At 37.9% G+C, this 21433-nt stretch overlaps 1 protein-coding gene across 1 annotated transcript in view; it reads left to right on the forward strand.

Annotated features, from left to right (window-relative positions):
• The window catches only part of LOC137045926 (short transient receptor potential channel 5-like), a 71310-nt gene extending 56184 nt beyond the window's left edge, over positions 1 to 15126 (forward strand). The window contains exons 9-11 of the mRNA XM_067422912.1: positions 2785 to 2826; positions 5660 to 5749; positions 10584 to 15126. Coding sequence (XP_067279013.1) covers positions 2785 to 2826; positions 5660 to 5749; positions 10584 to 11417 — 966 coding nt within the window. The 3' untranslated portion in view covers positions 11418 to 15126. The remainder of the gene's footprint in view (positions 1 to 2784; positions 2827 to 5659; positions 5750 to 10583) is intronic.
• Positions 15127 to 21433: the final 6307 nt, after the last annotated feature.

A 21433-nucleotide genomic window follows, 5' to 3' on the forward strand; every position in this document is an offset into this window, starting at 1 on the left:
TATATATATATATATATATATATGTATATATATATATATATATGTATATATATATATATATATATATATATATATATATATATATATATATATATATATATATATATATATATATATATATATGAATACAACATGAAGGATGAAAATAAGCCTTCATGAATCCTAAATGGCCCTTGAAATGGTTTCATGGATGTCCTGCAATTAAATAATGTTTGGATTTAACCTGCTAGGGCTTGTCTATTTGACGTCCTGCCTCAAGTTGCCCTAGGCCGATGTTGGTTGCTAGGCAACGTCCCTTACCAATTCCCCTGACATTTTTCGATCAGTTGAACTCGTCTCCTCTGAGGTGGGCTCTACTCTTTCTGCAAACTCACCCACCCACGTTCTCCCACACAGCACATGGAGCGCACTGTTTTGGGTTTAAAAATAATAATGTAAGGCTGCTATTATTTATTTTCTCATTTTTAGCTGGCATTTCAGTGAAGAATATGTGTGTGAAATGCTTTCATGAGGTTTTAAGGAAAAGTTTTTGTGTGGAAAATTCTACCATTTACCCACACTCATGTAATATCAATCATGTATGACTTTATTTCTTCTGTGGAATACAATAGGAGGAAATTTGAAAAATGTGCGACCTTGTACCCCACCCCCCTTTTGGGCTGTGTTCATTGTGTTGTCTTCCAGTTTGTATTTCCACAGCATAAACACAAAATTTAGAGATTTATGAATGAACCGCTCGTTTTAAAATCTTCTTGGCCTACTGACATTTGTTATGATAAAAGTAAATAAGTAAATCCACGTCACCAGCTTACTCTTCGATGGTAGAAATGTAGACATATACAGAGCTAACATAAATATATAGAAGTTGAAAGACAAAATTTAAAGACGGCTGCGTGAACTCTGGTGCATAAAGTCTATACAGTTACAATGAATGGGGACTAGCTGTCAACCTTAACACCACATTTATTTAGCCTATTGTTTTAGACTTTGAATAAAGATGGCTTTTGCATCTTTTTTGAGGCTTCAAAGCTCTAGTCCCCATTAATTTCCATTGCATTAAAAAAAATGACTTCAAAACGTGCCTGAACGGATGGAAGTCATGTGAACAAATAACAACAATTACAATTTTTAGGAACTGACATGTTTGTTGCCTGTGAAATGCGTCATATCTCTGTTACCCTCGGTTTCCGGTTTTATTCTGCCGAAATGCTTTTGATTGTCACAGCAGCCGCTGAGTGAACGCACAGAGTAACGTCATTTTAAAAGTACAACATAAATGTATCTGATATGTATATAAACAGAGCGTTACCTCATTCTCATGACAGGAAAATTGGAAATGGTGCCTGTGTCCCATCATAATAAAAGTCCCGCTGCTCGCGAGGCGTATGTTGCCTTCTTATTAATCTTATTAATTATCGCTCTAGTGTCCTATAGCTCAGCTCCACAACACTCATTCCTGCTCTGCTTCATACTACAGTAACGTTAATAATCGCATCCATGAACATGATTTCTGCTCGAGTCCTATCCCGATTCTCTTCCACCGGCTGTGAGGTGAAGGCCACATCTCCCAAGATTCTGGCGTCATCAAACTACACATTTGTTTTGAATAGGCGACCTCTAGCATATGGAAAAGTTACATAGTGTAGCTTTAACTGAAATAAAATATATTTCAGCTAGTTGCCATGCAACATTTCTCAGTTCTGTTTAATTTATATTGAAGTACTAAAATGACTAAAATTAAATGCCCTGGTTTCACAGACAGGCTTGAAAAAAATACACATTAATGGTGTGAATCTCAAGAAAAAACACAGACATTGTATTTTAAGCATTCAGTTAAAACAGCTCAAACATGCATTTTAGTCTGAGACTAGGTTTAAAGTAGCCTGGATGCCAGACGGATTTAGCCCTGCCCACAACATTTTTAGGTCGGGCGGCTCGGTCTGTACTCGCTCCATAGAGGAGTAATTATCTCCGAACAGTTTCTTTATAACAGTAACGTAATCATGCACGTCATCAAAGGGGCTTGGATTATATTTACTCGAATCCTAAACGGAGAGCTTGTTTGTATATGCATTCACCTTGACAATTTCTCTCTGAAATGATGATCATGTTGGGTAAGTACTCTGTGTATCATTAAATTATTAAATTTTTTTACAACACCGGCACAGATCGTTTATTCCAGTGCGTGTGCAGACAGGGTTGCCAAGTTTTTACAAAAAAATCCGCCAACTATTAGCCCTAAACAATAGCTTCTTAGGGGGTTCTCCGAAAAAAAATGGTGTTTGGGGAGTAAAATGTTTGTTATTTTGGCCAGTTTAGACTCATATTCTAACTAGAAATGAGTATGACCACATCAGGCTAGGTTTAAAGACCCCCTGTGGTGAAAATCGAGTTTTTAATGTTTTTGTCTATGATGTGTTTTAATATGCCTTAAGACAAACCATGTGCAATTTAATTTTCTCTTGACAGAGTATGTTCTCTTTAAAACTGCAGTGAACCCAAAACGAGGTTTGAAATCACTTGTGTTTCTGACAACACAAACTACATTGTAACCAATCACATCAACTGATTAAAATGAGAAAAAAAACATGTTCATTGATCATTAAAAAAAAACTAAAACAAAAAAAATTATTAAACCTTTCATATCAAAATGACATATAAAATATAAAAAAATAAAATGTAATGAAAAAAAATTGTATATCAAAAATATTTTATGATTGTTCAGTTCATAAGTACTGTATAATGACACATGTATTAAATTTGTTATTGCCCTATCTGTTTCAGGAAAGGCATGCTGATAACCTCATTCAGAACCAGCACTACCAGGTAAGGCCATTTGGCTGTACCCATCACATCTTGGCATCCATGTCATAAATCCGTTTCCCAGCATGCTGTTAGATTCACACCTTGCTGTTAATATGTTAACAAATGCCAGCAGTTTATTTAAATGAGAAAACAAATGTTAGCCTATGGGCATCATGCATATTAATGACTTATTAGAGCTTTGCAAGGCATTTAATTTGCATGCTTCTTAAAAAGTTCTAGATACAAAGAAACAAATCATGAGATTTTTTTTTTAAATAATCCATAATAATTCTAAAAATATATCTTGATAGTATGTAGAATTAATGGTAATTATAATTTATGGATATTTAGTATGTGCTCTAATTGCATAACATCCTGTCCTGCGTCTTATTTCATACCGACTGGATCTGCTGTTTGCTAATGCATTAATACATAGCCAGACAGACTCCAGCAACCTCTGGTGCAGGTCGCGACACTGTAGCGAACATCGCTTATGAAAGAACACAGCTGTCACTAAACAAGTCAGAGTGAGTGTGTGAAAAGTGTTAAAAATGGACAAAAACACCATAAAAGGACCATAAAAATGTCACCAGTGATGTGATGTGCCATTATGATTTCACAAGACTTGGAATGTAGTGGAAGTCTACAGGTCCTTCTCAAAAAATTAGCATATTGTGATAAAGTTCATTGTTTTCCATAATGTAATGATACAAATTTAACTTTCATATATTTTAAATTTATTGCACACCAACTGAAATATTTCAGGTATTTTATTGTTTTAATACTGATGATTTTGGCATACAGCTCATGAAAACCCAAAATTCCTGTCTCAAAAAATTAGCATATCATGAAAAGGTTCTCTAAACGAGCTATTAACCTAATCACCTGAATCAACTAATTAACTCTAAACACCTGCAAAAGATTCCTGAGGCTTTTAAAAACTCCCAGCCTGGTTCATTACTCAAAACCGCAATCATGGGTAAGACTGCTGTCCAGAAGGCCATCATTGACACCCTCAAGCGAGAGGGTAAGACACAGAAATACATTTCTGAACGAATAGGCTGTTCCCAGAGTGCTGTATCAAGGCACCTCAGTGGGAAGGAAAAAGTGTGGCCAGAAACGCTGCACAACGAGAAGAGGTGACCGGACCCTGAGGAAGATAGTGGAGAAGGACCGATTCCAGATCTTGGGGGACCTGCGGAAGCAGTGGACTGAGTCTGGAGTAGAAACATCCAGAGCCACCGTGCACAGGCGTGTGCAGGAAATGTGCTACAGGTGCCGCATTCCCCAGGTCAAGCCAATTTTGGGCTCCAGAGAAGCAGCACTGGACTGTTGCTCAGTGGTCCAAAGTACTTTTTTCGGATGAAAGCAAATTATGCATGTCATTCGGAAATCAAAAGCAGGAAATGCCAAAATGCCTGAAGTCCAGTGTCAAGTACCCACAGTCAGTGATGGTCTGGGGTGCCATGTCAGCTGCTGGTGTTGCTCCACTGTGTTTTATCAAGGGCAGGGTCAATGCAGCTAGCTATCAGGAGATTTTGGAGCACTTCATGCTTCCATCTGCTGAAAAGCTTTATGGAGATGATTTCGTTTTTCAGCACGACCTGGCACCTGCTCACAGTGCCAAAACCACTGGTAAATGGTTTACTGACCATGGTATTACTGTGCTCAATTGGCCTGCCAGCTCTCCTGACCTGAACCCCATAGAGAATCTGTGGGATATTGTGAAGAGAAAGTTGAGAGACGCAAGACCCAACACTCTGGATGAGCTTAAGGCCGCTATCGAAGCATCCTGGGCCTCCATAACACCTCAGCAGTGCCACAGGCTGATCGCCTCCATGCCACGCCGCATTGAAGCAGTCATTTCTGTAAAAGGATTCCCGACCAAGTATTGAGTGCATAACTGAACATAATTATTTGAAGGTTGACTTTTTTGTATTAAAAACACTTTTCTTTTATTGGTCGGATGAAATATGCTAATTTTTTGAGATTTGGGTTTCATGAGCTGTATGCCAAAATCATCAGTATTAAAACAATAAAAAACCTGAAATATTTCAGTTGTTGTGCAATGAACCTAAAATATATGAAAGTTTAATTTTTATCATTACATTATGGAAAATAATGAACTTTATCACAATATGCTAATTTTTTTAGAAGGACCTGTATATGAAGTCTACTTCTGTGGTTCATTTATTAGATTTTAATTTTGTATTATTATTTTTTTGCATTTTTTTTTTAGCTTGACAGCTGTCGTTATATATCGTTATATTAAAATATTTTATTTTCTACAGAAAATAATAGCATACAGCATACAACAACATGAGGATGAATAAATAATGATAAAGTTGTCTTTTTTGGGTAAACGAGTGTATGGTTGTATATTATTGCTACAGACAAATGTTACTCCCATCAATGAAGAGCTGCAGTAGCGCATAATAGCTGTTATTTTGTTGTCGTGTGCAAGCTTGTTTTGAGATCCACCGCTGGCTCATTCTTTATTGGATATGCAAATTAATGCTAATGAATGCACGTTCAGATTTTCACTTCCAATACGTATGTCATGATTATGCCAAAAAATATTTTTCACCCCTTATTAAACTGGAATCGCAAAATATGCACATGCCAAACACATTCAAAGCCCATCACCCAGTGCAGCCACAGATCAGAGTGGTAATGTTGAGCACATACACACACATTCATTAGTGAACTGTTGTTGTTTTTTATTCATCCTGCACACATTGTTCATATTTCGGAAAGTTCTTGTAAATCATTTTGAAGAGGAAAACATGGTTATTTGTATATCAGAAGGTAATGCTTGTTTTAAGGTATTCATCCTGTTTGTGGCTCTTTTCAGGAGGTGATCAGAAACTTGGTAAAGCGATACGTTGCAGCCATGATCCGCAGCGCCAAAACAGATGAAGGGCTGACAGAGGAGAACTTCAAGGTGTGAGGATCTTTTTCCCTTTATAGACAAACAATATGATCTCATTTGTTTTTGTAAAGTCTACATTGTTGTACATTTGGATAGAGACTGAAACAGACAATAACAACATGGGGAGCATAATAAAAGAAAAGCCTTTTATGCATTAGCAATACTAATGAGATCACTTTGCCAGGTTATTAGTAGAGCAGACATATTATACAAAATGTATTAGATTTTCTTTTTTTGTACTGTCCTGAAAAAGATATTTTACATAAAAGATGTTTACTTATATTCCACAAGACAAAAAAATAGCTGAATTTATAAAACCGAAAACTTTTAACCGAAAGTTTATGAAACCTTGATTTTTAATACTTTGTGTCATTCCTTGGATGATCCATGGCTGTTTTTCTGTTTTGTGATAGTTGTTCTTGAGTCCCTTGTTTGTCCTGAACAGTTACACTGCCCAATGTTCTTCAGAAAAATCCTCCAGGTCCTGCAAATTCATCAGTTTCCAAGCATCTTTTGCATTTTTGAACCCTCTCGAACAGTGACTGCATGATTTAGAGATCCATATTTTCACACTAAGGACAATTGAGGGACTCAAACACAACTTTTAACTCTTTCCCTGTCAGCATTTTTTTTTTTAAGTTGCCAGCCACCGCCAGGGGTTTTGTAGCCTGGGTGCCAGCCAAATTTAGCCCCGCCCACAACATTTCAGTTCTGGCAATATGGTCTGAACTTGACTAGTTGTGGAACAACTATGCCCGAACAGAAGCTTTTCGGACCAATTAAATTGTCAGGGCGGGCTTTATATGAGACTGGGGTAGCTGCAGCTTGGAGTAATGGGCGTGGCAAGAGGTAGGGGGGTGTCAGGAGGTAGGGGCGTGGTGAGAGGTTTCTCATTTGGTCAAAGGAGCTTCCTCCTGGCGACTGTGTTGGCCAATCAGCAGTAACCATAGTTTTAATATAGTATGAATCAGTGGAGGAATGAGTTTTGACTTAGAACACAAGCCTTTGATGACAAATTCAACTGACATTGAAAAACTTTAAAAGTTTAAAAAACTTAATTTTAAAAATGACTACTGAATAAATGTTTTTTGGATAAAATGTTGATTGTTTTGCTTACTTGTTTAATGTCACTTAAAAGTAGTTTATTATACCGGTTTTACTTCATTTTATATTATATGGTGAGTGTTTGATCAAACGTATATGTATGCCTTTATACAGCAAAAACATTTGCTGTACAATTATTATAAAAATAACATTACTTTTAGTTTGTATGTACATTAAATCAAAGTACAAAATTAGTATGACTTTTAATAGTGTCAGGAGACATTTTTATCTTTAAAATAATAATAATAATAATAATTGTTTTTTAAATTATTTTATTATTTAGTACAGACATTTCAAGTATAATACAATAAAAACGATTAATACAAAGCATTGTAAATACAGCTCAAAATGTGTAACAAGTATAAAATGAACAATACACATAAATACAACAATCTAAGTTTATGAATCAATTAATTATATAATTTTGTTTTTAAGAAAAATATGGGTTTTGGAAACAAAGTAAAATGCACTGTAAAAAAATTGTGGTGGTTTTTGTTGGTTTAACTTAAAAAAGTAAGTAACCTGGTTACCTTAAAATTTTGAGTTTATTGAAATAAAAAATCTGAGTTGATACAATGAAGGAAATTAGTTTAATAAATAGAAACTCAAAATATTTTTGTTTCTGAACCACATAAAAAATGTGATAAATCATGAAATAGCACTATTTGGCATGTTTCACTGCATCATCAGAAATAAAACACACACAATTACTCAATATGCTTACAAAATCTTTTAATAATCTTTTAATAAAGGTTGTCAATCTCAAAAAATGTTCATTGTGTCATGAGGTTCTAAATTCTAATGCTAGGAATTTTAGGAATATCTATTTTAAAGTCAGTCCAAAATGAAATAGAAAAAGGGCAATACAAAAATAAATGTTTAATATATTCAAGTGATGTGTTAAAAAAAATGAGTTTTTTAATGATTGATCCTAAAAAATTCGCGGTGGCGTTGACGTCACGTAACCCGCGCCATACAGAAGGTTTTCGAAGGTAACATACTTTTGAATGTATTCAAATATCAATATTAATACCATTATTGCTTTTTTTACAGTGAAAGAAATGTATTTTGTCTTGTATGATTATTTGTGTAATTATAGTGATTCAGTTTATGGCTCGCTTTTTATGGATCAGGGAGCTTTTCGCGTCCTGGTCATAGACTGTAAAAAGACCTCACGGCACGCTCCATTCCTTTCCGACCTCATGGCACGCCCATTGCTCCAGTCTGCAGTTACCTCTTCTTGCTTTATATGATAATGGACAGATGATAAACAGTATAACGTAAGAATTCACGTCACCAAAGGGCGCTCAGGTTGAATTTGTTCTAATCCTAAACTTTTTTGTGCATTCACCTTTACTATTACTCTCAAAAATTGATGATAATTTTGGTAAGTACTCCGTGTATCCTTAAATTATTTTACAACACCGGCAAAGATCGTTTACACTCATCTTCTTCTACTTCTTCCACCGTGCATGCAGTGTAGTTCTGTTGACAACTATGCTCTGCTGCTCTGATTGGTTGTAGCTCTATCTAATTGAGGTCTTTCCTGGTTCGGTTGAAACATGCCCCATAATCACAGCCCAATGGAGCAGTTTCAGACTCATTTTCTGACTAGAATTGAGTATGACCACGTCAGGCTAGGGTTTTTGATCATTTCCACAAATATGTAATGGCCCATATAATATTTTGTTGTATGAATATCTGAGCATGCAATATATCAAAAGAAAGAGCAGACTCTTTATTTTAATTTATTACACGGTTCTGGGAAATACTTGATTCTGATTGGTCAATCGCGCATTCCAGCGGTATGTTATTTATTTCCAGATAACATCCGCTCATCCGGGTACTACGAGTTATCTTGACCGGTACTACTTCTGTGCTTAACGCTGGCGCCATCTTGTGGCTGTTAAATACTTAAACAGCCATGGCTACAATGGAAGACCTCAAGGCGGGTTTCCTTTATAAAGTTTTAAATATGGTTATGTTTCTTACACAAACGCATCGATTCGAATCAGAAGGCTCTATTAACCCATCGGAGTCGTGTGGAGCACGTTATTTGACGGACAGCTGCATTTTTTATGGACTTCAAACACAACTACAACTACTGCTGGGATTAACATTAGCCTGGACTTTTTAAATATAACTCTGATTGTATTTGTCTGAAAGAAGAATGTCATATACACATATAATGACTTGAGGGTGAGTAAATCATAGGGTTGGTTTCATTTTTGGGTGAACTAACCCTTTCAGCATTCCTTTTCAACATTTAGCAGCAATAGATAAACGCTTAAAGCAGGTTGGAACTGTTTTTTTTTCGCGGAAGCTTTGCGTAAGAGCTAATAAAATATTTAATCTCAAGACAATATTTCGTGTCTAATTCATTTGAGACTAGTAGCCGTGTAATAAGTGGGATAATGTACACCCAGCCGGTTGTTATCGCAGAATAAACCCCTTCAGAGTGATGCAAGTCCTGATCACTGTCGGGGTTTATTCTGCGATAACAACCGGCTGGGTGCACATTATCCCTTACTTATTATACATTTTATTCTAGCTTCATGCATTCTTTTTTTACCAAAACTTAAATATGGGTTTCATAAAAAAAGCTACATTCAGAACAAAAAGCTGAGCAATCGTGCTCGTCCTGGGTCCAGATTTCATTCAGTAACATTAAACAGTTTTGATTTTTATGATGTTTAATGTTGATGATCAAGTTATTTTACATATGCATCTGCTTACATATGATCGCTTGTTTTATTGCGTCTCCTTCGCCTGTGTTTTGATCAGGAGATTATGTACACATTCAGGAGATGTGTAATATCGTCTAACTCTGAAAACACGGAAACCTTCAAAATTCTGTGTTTAGCAGAGAAAGAGTTAAAAAGGGTTAAAACATTAACTGATGCTTCAGAAGGAAACACATTGCAGTAAGAGCCGGGGGTGAAAACTTGTTGAATTTGAAATTCAAACTAAATTGTACTTAATTTGTCTTCCGGGAAACATGAAAGTATCGTGTGCTACTTCCGAAGGGCAGTCCTAAATGAAAGAACTGTTCAAAAGTTTTCACCCCCTGGTTCTTAATGTATCGTGTTTCCTTCTGGAGCATCAGTCAATGTTTGAAACTTTTTTTTAATAGCTGTGTTTGAGTCCCTCAATTGTTCTTGGTGTGAAAATATGAATCTCAAAATCATACGGTCACTGCTGAAAAGGGTTTAAATATACAAAAGATTAACTCAAGAAGGGACTCAAGAACAACCATCACAAAACAAAAAGTACACAATTAAGCTGCACGACTGTAGATGTGCGATCACAATGTATGTTCAAACATGGCTCATCCAAACCTTTGATAATATCCATTTATCAAAGATTGATTTGAATTTCACAGTATGATGATTTCCGTTAAGGACCTTTAAATGTGAGGTGTACCGAACTAGGCATGATATGACAAAACAACGAGAAACAAAAGCTATTTTTTCCATATCCGAATTGCCATCCTGAATGCTACAGGACATTTTGTTGCCTGTGATGTCATCATCCACCTCCTCTTGTATATTAAACATCTAACATTTAGTAAGTGATTGATAATGGAAGGTAATAAACTCCAGATATGGCGCATCCCTAAATTTCATAATAAAAACTATAAGAAGGACACGTAAGAATGAGAAGCTATGGAGATAAATCTCACAATGTTGGAATATTTCCTGTAATTAGCTCTGGTAATTGAATTCTGTTTCTCTGCATTCAGGAACTGAAGCAGGACATTTCCAGTTTCCGCTACGAGGTTCTTGACCTGCTGGGCAACCGTAAACCGCCGCGCCGCACATACTCTTCCAGCAGTGAGGCCACTCAGCAGGACGAAACAGCTGAGCCTGAGGAAGAACAGGATGAGGAGGCAGATGTGGCCGGAGGACAACGATGTGGGGATAGGGGAGAGTCCACCAGATACAAAGCATCGACGTCCTTTTCCCAATGTTACAGAAGTAACCGAGAGTCCCATTTCAGCGTATCGGCCCTGTTCAAGTCCATGTCGGGACCGGCCAGAGAAAAACTTGAAAGCAATGGCCTGAGGAAGAACCTACCCCACCCCTCAGCATTTGTGCGGCCCGGTAGCCGCATGCAGCACTTTTCACGCTCTAAGAAAAACTCTTTGCAACGTTTGGGAACGTTGATGTTGCGCATGAACGGACACGTCCCGGATCCGCATGCCGAGCCCCCAGGAGCCGAGCAGTCCCCATACAGCGTTTCAGACAGGGTACCACAGACAAGTTGGCACGACCCCCAGACACTGTCAAAGGTAACACAGAGCGAGATGCACCTGCACACGCTGGGATTGGGACCCTCTGAGACTGAACATAACCCAACGCAGGCCACATCTCAACGGGCTAACGGCAGGGACAGCCTCCTCCTCCGACCGCCCAGCCACTCGCTGCCCCCGCTGCACTGTGCTTCCAGCTTGACCGCCTCCAGCGCCCAGCTCTTGGCCTCCAGTGATGATCTATGCCATGGCTGGACAGGACCCTGTGACAGTTTAGGCTCATCCAACTGGGAACAAGAGGAGTCTGTTACGACACAGCTCTAGGGGCAGTAGTGAAGTCAGCCTACTATGACCTTTTCACAGCTTAAGGCAATTGAAAGTTTGACCATAGTGAAGGGCCTGTTACACTCATACTTTAGCATCTTTACGCTTTGCGCACATTGGATCTTATTTACCTAAAACCAACAAAACAAATTGTGTAAAAACCTCAGCGCGACGATTTACGTGTATATTTATGTGTTCCAAATTATTTGAAAAACTTGTGTTCCACTTGTGTTTGTTGATTGAGGTCCATATAGTCTTTATAATGGGACTTTATATTCAAAGGTGAAGCATGTAATTTCTGCAATAAAACTTAATGACTCATATATTAACAGTAATAACACTGCTATTGGTCAGATAATAGATAGCCCTGCCCCCAAACACCCTTTTCAAAGCAAAATCTGCATTTGAAATCATATACTTCCCTACTATAAAGTAGCAAATTCACAGTATTCATAAAACAGTAGTTGAACCCGGATGACATACTACTTCCGGCGATATTTTGAAGTGCGCATCTGATGACCACTTTACTAACCCATGGTGCCACATGAATTTGTGAATGTCAGAGAAGCGACACAGCTGATGCTGGTAGATCACATGACAATGACAACATGATGGATCTAACCACAGATCCTGATTCCACCAGGTTCAACATGTTCCTGGATCAACATCTTTAGGTGCTTTCGCACCGGTTCGTTCTTCTAGGAACTAGCCACCATGTGGTTCATCAAAAACAAAATGTTCCCACATTTTCCTGGTTGCATTTGCACAACCTATAGTGTTGAGTTAGACCCTACTCTGAATTAGGAGCTGAATTAGTTTCCCCAAAAGGAGTTCCTAGAATTAAAATCGTTCCTATTTCCCTGCAGTGCGAACACGCCAAAATCCGGGTACTTTCGCCAATTCTAGAAACTCTAGGAACTATAAAAAGGTTCCTCCAGTGCGAAAGACCCTTTTGTTGATTCTGGAACAACATTCCAGCCAGCCAATCAGATTTGATGGACAAGTTTAGAGCTCATGTCAAGTTTAGGCTTAAAACCAGGGTTAGGTAGCCTGACAAGCCAGACCCACGTCAAGATGTTGGGTCTGGGAACTCACTATGGCCGGGTCGGGATATACGGTTGTCTTTCAGATTCCTCTACACGCAATAGGATAGCGCTACAACCAACCAGAGCACTATCAGTGGTGAGAACAGTCACAAACGGGTTGAGTCCCATTCGTTTTCCACCAGCGGAGCTAGTTGATAGATAAAAGCTCGCAAGTTTACGGAGAATTCCTAGACAACCCTGGCTGCGAATTACACTTGCTGCCGCTAAGGTGCTTCTAGATTTCTAGAAGAATTTTTAGGTGTTTCTACATCAGTGATATTCATCTATCATTAAGTTAGGGTCAGATTATAGATAGGATTACATTTTCAGACAGGAATGTTGTTCCAGGATGAACAAATAAATTGAATGCATCTTACTCAGGAAAATCAGGATGTGCATCTGGATTACATGCATACTAAATATGTTCATGCTATACAGAACTAACTCTTTTACTCTATTTAAAAATTACCAACTCAGAGAGTATGGGATTTCGGGCACCGCCATGTTCTATATAGTATGTATGCGTGTGTAAATACTTGTTGGCATCATGATGTGATCTTTGACATATCTTCCTCACCATTTACTAATCGTCTTCCATCCTCTCTCATGGAATGGTAAAGTATCTATCTATGCATACTTCTAAATCTCGGCAGAAGGCTATTTGTATGTACAACTGTTGATGGCCTGCTTCTCGCATACTATTAGCAGGGAAGTAGTCATTATTCTGATGCAGGAATTGCATAACCTTTCAGGGAAATCAACTTGAAGCTGTCTTTTCACTGCACACAATATACAACTTTTACATACAACTTTAGGAATTCGCCCTTTAGTGGCAGTCGCAATGAACTTTTTAGATCTCCGCAGGCATTTACCCTCAACATGGTGGAACTAATAATCCAATACAAATATACTGTAGGACAAATGACTGTCCGTATTTTTGGATAAAACACACAGGGACAAACTTAAATAAAGTATGAATATTAAACAATAATAACCATTTCCTTCTTTATCAATACTAACAGTCAAGTGTGATCATATTTTTAAAGTATTAATAATATGAATGCATATTGGATTGATTTGAATGCATCACATTTGGTCGATGTGTCCCATGGGGTGTAGTTTATCCCCCTAAAATTGTATTCAAAAATTATGCATCTGCAGATAATTGGCTACCCATGCAATCTGTGTGTGACTCTCCATAGGAAATGAACGAATTCCAGTCTGTTGGACAATTTTTGTTGTGTTCAGTGCAAAGGCAGATTGACTTAGTTGATCAGGACAAGAGAAAGTATTTGAGAATAATAAAAAAAGACATTCCCTTTAAATGTAAACATTTGCTATGCTGATATCTATGTTGCCACCTCCAGTGGCTTCAATGTTTTGTTAGGTTTTTTGTGCAAAATTATAATGTCAGAATGTAATAATGATCAGAAATCCCAAAGAAAGCTAAAAATGTATACATTTCTGAGCTCTTCGAAACATCCTTAAGGGTGTATCCGAGCAACTTCCATAGAGCATGCAATATTTATTTCAAGTATTTGTTCTGTGAGAAATGCTCTTCAGATCAAGACTAGATATACCAAGATGTTTCACTCGTATTACCATGAATGGGGGAAACTGCAATGTGCAATATGGTGGAACCGTCCCACCTTCTTAGAATAAATGAGCCAAATAGCAGTTGGTGAAGTTATTGATACACTTCAGTTGCTGTTAGAAGTTCCAGTTTCCAAAAGAAACCTAAGAATCACACTTAGGACGGCACATGTGCATTGGTTTGACCAACCAGAAATGTGTTTTTTAATGCCATTTGAGCAAAAAAACAAACAAACAAAACAACAACAACAACACAAAAAAATTATTAAGCAGTTATCGTAAGCTTGTTGAACAGTTTTGGAGAATTTTTTTGTTTCCCCATTCAAAGATGACCGCCGAGTGAAATGGGTACTTTCCTTAAAGGGACTTTGGTACAGATGCACCCTTAACAAAAGTAGCAACCTTCTCGTACAAATCCATCGGATGTAAAAACCTTTGTTTATAAATGGTCATTTTGGAAAACTTTAAATTAAATGTTTAACCTTCACTTCAGATTTTAGACACACCGCGCCGCATGCTCAGTTCTGCTGTGATGTTTGTCGGTGTTAATGATAGTGCAATATTTTTGAAAACAAGCTTAAACTGCAGACTTGAAGAACGCGTATGGAAAATCCATTTAGAAAAAAACAATATATGGAATATAATGTCTGATACATAATGTCACTTATTGACTGACCATGAAGGGACATTTTAGTATCAGAAAATAGAGGTAACAGGATGGAGACCTTAAGATATATGCATCTTTGTAATACACTTACATCTATCATAAATGTTTATAAAGGGCACCAAATGGTTTCAAATGAAGCTTAAAATATGCTACAAATAATTATGCATCTGTGAGACTGGTTATATATATATCCTTTTTTCTACAGATGTTTTATATCAAAATAGGGAGTTAGCTCCTAAAAAAACACAACGCATGATCTAATATTTAGAGTTTGTGTGGAAGATGATCACTGGAAGATACTGTACATTTAGTTGATCTCATTGTTGGTCTTCATCATACTCTGAGACTCTGAACCAGTCACAAATCAGATCCATTCTACACTTTTTTTCTTGTGGGCTGATAATCTCTTACTTGTGTTGCTTTATCATGGTATTCATTTATGCTGTCAGTTATCGACAGTACATTCTTAAATTCATTTTTGTAAATTTTATTTTCTAACAAATTATTTTTCTATATTTTTTTTCTGATTTAAAGGCAGATTTTTGTTACACTTCATGTAGAACTATGCGATTTTTATACCTTGATTTGCAATAGAGGTGTCAGTGGTTTTCTATTTAATTTTTTGTTTGTTTGTGGTCACTAAATAAATCATTTCTGGTTTAACATCTGTAATAATTGAAATCACACTTTTGCTGATCTTTAAAGATAGTTCAACACTATCTTTAAAGTAGTGTAAGTAGGTGACCAGACATCCCTATTTTCCAGGGACAGTCCCGGTTCTCAGTGTGCGGTTTCAAGGTAAAAGGCCGCTGCAACTACACTGATTAAATGACGAATTTAACCTGGACGAGAACAATTATCTAAAGAAAAGACAGTTAGCATGAGACTACCTTGAAACAAACAATTATTCATGTCAAAATAGGGTATGTTTACATAAGATGTACTAAAAACAGAGGTATAAAAAGTACCTAAAACCCATACCATAAACCTTCTGTACCATAAAAGGTACCTTCTGTACAGATGCCTTGCAGCCAAAATTACTCTGTTACAAGTTACTAGTCACCAATTACAATAGCGAAGACTGAGCAAGGCCTTCTCCTCCAACATCAGTGCCTGATCTCACAAATGCGTTTCTAGAAGAATGGTCAAATTCCCATAATCACACTCCTAAACATTGTGGAAAGCCTTTCTAGAAGAGTTGAAGCTGTTATAACTGCAGAAGGTAGGCCGAATCCATATTAAACCCTTTAGATTAAAGGGGTACTTCAGCGCTGGGAAAACGAATCTGTATTTAAACTGGGTCATCAGTGTAGTAGAAATTTGAAATTATTTTTGAATTTGGTGCCTTCTAGACTGAGAAAAGACAGAAAATGTATTTTTGTCTCATGGGGATGAAAGACTACAATTCCCAGAATGCTTCGCTGCCCTGTGAGGCCATTCCCAAAGCGACCAACTTGATTACTGTGAGTCTGTGACTGAGTTGGAGAAGACACTACAATTAAAAACTGAAGGTGTCTGTTCAATATAATGAGTGAGTCACCGCGCGAGTATCACAGCACTGAGCACTAACTGCAGGAGTCAGATAAATGAGCTCTCGTGAAGAGAGCTGAGGTAATCATGATATGCCGCGAGTCATACGTTCACAACGCGAGTTCAGTCTGGCGCTTTTCAGTTCATGCCTTTGCAAGCTTAACTTTCATAGAAATTAATTTGAGAAGTTAAAAGATTTACATTGCTCATAGCTCCGTTTAAATGAGTTCCTGTAGCTGTGAGCTGAGCTCTGAGTGTGTGATCTCCATCCCCCGTGCGCAAGTTCAAAACATGACGAAATAGCTCCCTCTGCTGGCTGTAGTCTTTAGCCTTTGGCCAAACATTCCTCCTATGATGCAAATATCATCAATTTCCATCATAGGAGGAATTTTTCCAGAAATAAAATGCATAAATCTCTTGTCTCAGGGGGATATGAGGGGGAGAAGCACAATCATTTGAATATACTTCAGGGTTTCTACTGGTACAAAGCCATATGCTAATCGTTGAAGTAACCCTTTAAGAATGGGATGTCATTAAAGTTCATGTGCATGTAAAGGCAGATGTCCCAAAACTTTTGGCAATATAGTGTACAGTACAATGCATCTAGAAAGTATTCACAGTGCTTCACATTTTTCATATTTTGTGTTACAGCCTTATTCCAAAATGTACCATTTCCCCCCTCTCAATTATACAAACAATACTTCATAATTACAATGTGAAAAGTTTGAAATCTTTGCAAATTTATAAATAAAATAAAAAAACTTCACGTTAGTATAAGTATTCACAACCTGTTGAAGCCCCTACTACGGCACCAATTACAGCCTCAAGTCTTTTTGAGTATGATTCTACAAGTATGGCACACCTGGCAGATTCTCCTAATCTTCTTTCAGGATCTCTTAAGCTCCATCAGGTTGGAATGGGGGCGTCAGTGTACGGCCATTTTTATATCTCTTCAGAGATGTTCAATCAGGTTCAAGTCTGGGCCGTATCTTGGCTGTGTGCTCAAGGTCGTTCTCCTGTTGGAAGATTAACTTTCAGCCCAGTCTAAGGTCCAGAGTGCTCTGGACCAGGTTTTCATCAAGTATGTACATTTTATCAAGAATGTCTCTGTACATTGTTTGCATTCATCTTTCCCTCAATCCTGACTAGTCTCCCAGTTCCTGCCACTGAAACACATCCCCACAGCATGATGCTGCCACCACCACCATGCTTCACTCTAGGGATGGTAATGGCCAGGTGATGAATTGTGCCTGGTTTCCTCCAGACATGACACTTGCCATTCAGGCCAAAGAGTTCAATCTTAGTTTCAAATCTTCTGTCTTTCAGGTGCCTTTTGGCAAACTCCAGGTGGGCTGTCATGTGCCCATGATGACGTGACCATGTGTCCTTAGTCACCTCCCTGATGAAAACCCTTCTCCCCCGATCGCTCAGTTTAGCTGGGCGACCAGCTCTATGTAGAATCATGGTGGTTCCAAACGTTTTCCCTTTATGGATGGAGGCCAATGCGCTCATTGGGGCCTTCAATGCTGCAGACATTTTTCCATAGCCTCTCCCAGATCTGTGCCTTGATATAATCCTGTCTCGGAGGTCTACAGACGATTCCTAGAACTTCATGGCTTGGTCTGTGCTCTGACATGCACTGTTAACTGTGGGATCAAGGTGGATCAAGTTGTAGAAACATCTTAAGGATGATCAGTAGAAACAGGATGCACTTGAGGATGCACTTGAGGATGCACTTGAGGATGCCCTTGAGGATGCCCCCCCCCCCCCCTTAGTACATTTGCAAAGGCAAAAACAGCCTGATAAAGAATCCTTCAAAAGATCTCTTCAATATGATGGAGAAATAAAATGATGGCAATTCAAAGCCAACTTGCACTCGACGTGGTTTCTACCTCTTCACTGGCTGCAGTCATGTCCTCATTTCATATCTACCTGCAAATGCATTCACAATTGTGTAAACTAGACTTGTTGATGAGTTTGGGTGAGAAATGGAAAAAGGTACAAGATAGTACCTTCATCTTTGATACTCGGTAAAACTATAAAGTAGTAAAAGATACTTTAGTGCAATAACTAATTACATTTACTCAAATACTTTACACAAATGCTGAAACCAGAATAATTTTAAGTAACACGGCAACAGTTGTCAGTATAATACTAACTTTGAATTTAAATAGAAATAGGGCAAAGTTTAACTCTTGGGACTGGGAGGATAAAAAAAAGAAAAGTATCTTGGGCCAAATGTAATAAAGCAGATAACGGAAAGCACATTTATTGCAAATATTATAAAAAAAAAAAAAAAAAAAAATTACCAGAACGAAGTTGATATACATACACCAACACTTCTGAAATGGAAGAAATTCATTATTTAGTCCAAGTCGTGCATAACAGGTCCAAAAAAAGGTCCTACAGCTGCTCGCAATAGCTCGCATACGCTCACAGTTGATCATGTCACAGGATGGAATCAGGCAGTAAAAAATAAAAATAAAATAAAGTCTACACAAAACAACAACTCAGTTAAAGGGATAGTTCAATTTAAAGTGAAAATTGTCATCCTTTACTCACCCTCAAGTTGTTTCAAACCTTTATGAATTTCTTTCTTCAGCTGAACACAAGGGAAGATATTTTGAAGAATGTCAGTAACCAAACAGTTAACTGGAGCCATTAGGTGTGTTCGACATCGGCTGCGGCTGGATGCATGCGATCGGCGAGAGTAGCCGAGTGCAGGCGGGGAGGAGCTGCAAACGGAGACGTGAAGTCGGACACTTTCTTCTTCCCATGGTGACGCTTGCACTGCGTTTGCAAACTTTATCACAGCTGAAGTTAAATAAATGCAATATTTCGCAAATACACAGATGTTTCAAATTACATTTTCATTCAATACTTTATGTACTGTTTAATAAAGCGTCTATTTGGACAAGATTAATGTTCAACATATAAACATACACTATCAATGAAGTGTTGTCAACGTTTTTTTTATCAGTTTTAGTTTGATAGACATGATGATATAACATCGCGGCTACATGAAAAGAGGTTTTACTGTTATAAATAATTTGTGAGCATTAGCATAACGTAAGGTTTTAGAATAAACACGAAACGCACGTCATGCGGTGAATCGGCCAATCATGGATCAGCTGTGTCGTCATCAGAGCTCTTGCATCCACCTGCAGTCCCCCTTGAGAGAATCTGCAGCCGGCTGCTCTCGAATCGCTCTCGCGGTACTTTGTAGACATACGTCACAGTCATGTGCTGTCGGCGCTGTCTCAAGTCGGACAACATTTCTAACCGGCATGCACTGCTTCAAGTCAGCCGCCGATCGGTCTGCGCGTCACTAGGTGAAGTCGAACAAGCCTATTGACTTCCATAGTAGGAAAAAAAAAATACTATGGAAGTCAATGGCTCCAGTTAACTGTTTGGTTACTGACATTCTTCAAAATATCTTCCAGCTGAAATTCATACAGGTTTGAAACAACTTGAGGGTGGGTAAAGGATGACAACATTTTCATTTTAAAGTGAACTATCCCTTTAACATCCCTTAAGATTCACATTAGATTATCACAGACTGTGATGTGTTTTAACGGTCATCAATATCGTAAATCCTGCAAAGTTTTTTTGTATTTTCATTTTTGAAACTATGCATCTACATTTATAACACTAATAATTTGTATTATTTCACTTTCGCATCAAATTACAAAAAACAAGTTTGTTGCTGTGAGGATGTTTCTACTTTTCGAAGTTGTAAAATCTAAATTTGCAATTTTCTTTTGCTATTTGAGCAAATGAGGACAAAAAAAAAATTAATTTAAGTATTGTACTCTTTTATTCACCGCTATAACTAAAAGTTAACCCAACAATAACTACTACTGTTCTGAGAAACCGGAAATGTGAAAATGTGTTTTTTTATATCATAGACTAAAAAAAATATAGACAGAGTTTCCGTGACGTCACCCATAAGATTCTGAAGAGCAGTTTTGAAGCGTAAAGTAGAGACGAGGTGGCCGTTGCCATCTTGGCAGCGCATCATGTCCGGATAACAGAAAATGGGCAAAGAGGCGGGATGTGGGCGGAGCTGAGCCCATTTATCTGCTGTCTGTTAGTCATTGTATTCACCTGTCACTCAAAGTGGCCACACTCTTAATTATGCAGAATTTTAAGGCTTAATGTAAACAAATGATTTATAAAAACATTCACCTCCCCCTCACAATTGTCATGAAGAGCACAATTTGCTAGTATAGATTAAAACCACAATTTGTACCAGGCTGTAAATGTTTTTTTTCTGCTGTAAAGTTGGACATTTTAACATGGAGATAAATGAGATTCTGATCCCTTCTGGAGCCTGTCCCTAGTAGGGACTAACTTAAATGGCCATGAAGTAACTTAAATGGCCATGATTTGCCATTTAATTTACTTCTGTATTGACTTCAACAGAAACTGGGGGAGGTTGCCGCTTGGTCTATATCCCTCCTCGTTTCCTCGTCCCTCCTACCTCCTATGACCCGGAAACCAATCAAGCTCAGCAATCTGGTAAGACATCTCAACTCTCCAACGCCTACTTCATCCCTGCCTGTGTAGCCCCGCCCACCGATTCACACATGACATGCAATAGAATAGGTGGCCTAATGAACATAGGCCTATGTGGTGTTAAACCAGATCGAGCTACCAAGCAATAAACATGCCGTAGAGCAGGGGTCTCAAACGTAAGAAGAAAACTATATGAGAGCAGATTAGAACTCAGTAGACTTTTAGAAAATTCTTTTAAATGTTCAATTAGACCACAGAGGAACTCAAATATAAGCAGCGGATGTACAATTTGAACATTCATGTTCAGAAAGAATGTTCAAATTCAGAACAGTTCATGTTCAGAAGAAGCATTCATGTTGAAGAACTGTTAATAATAAAGATTGAAAAGATTGGATCAGTTGTGCTCTTTTTTTGTGGAATACCAGATTAGCAGAATACCCAGCCTGACCCACAGTCTACCTCCAGCAGCCCTCATGTAAATTGAGTTTGAGACCCCTGCCGTAGAGGATACTGAATGAACTCGACAGTAATGCAACATGCAAATAACAGTCAGATGTTCTGTCTGTGTGTCAGTAAATCAAAACAGTGACTGTCAACTTGTATTATTTTTCTTAGTAGGATAA

This window comes from Pseudorasbora parva, chromosome 18 (genome assembly GCF_024679245.1).
Source record: "Pseudorasbora parva isolate DD20220531a chromosome 18, ASM2467924v1, whole genome shotgun sequence".
Lineage (NCBI taxonomy): Eukaryota > Metazoa > Chordata > Actinopteri > Cypriniformes > Gobionidae > Pseudorasbora > Pseudorasbora parva.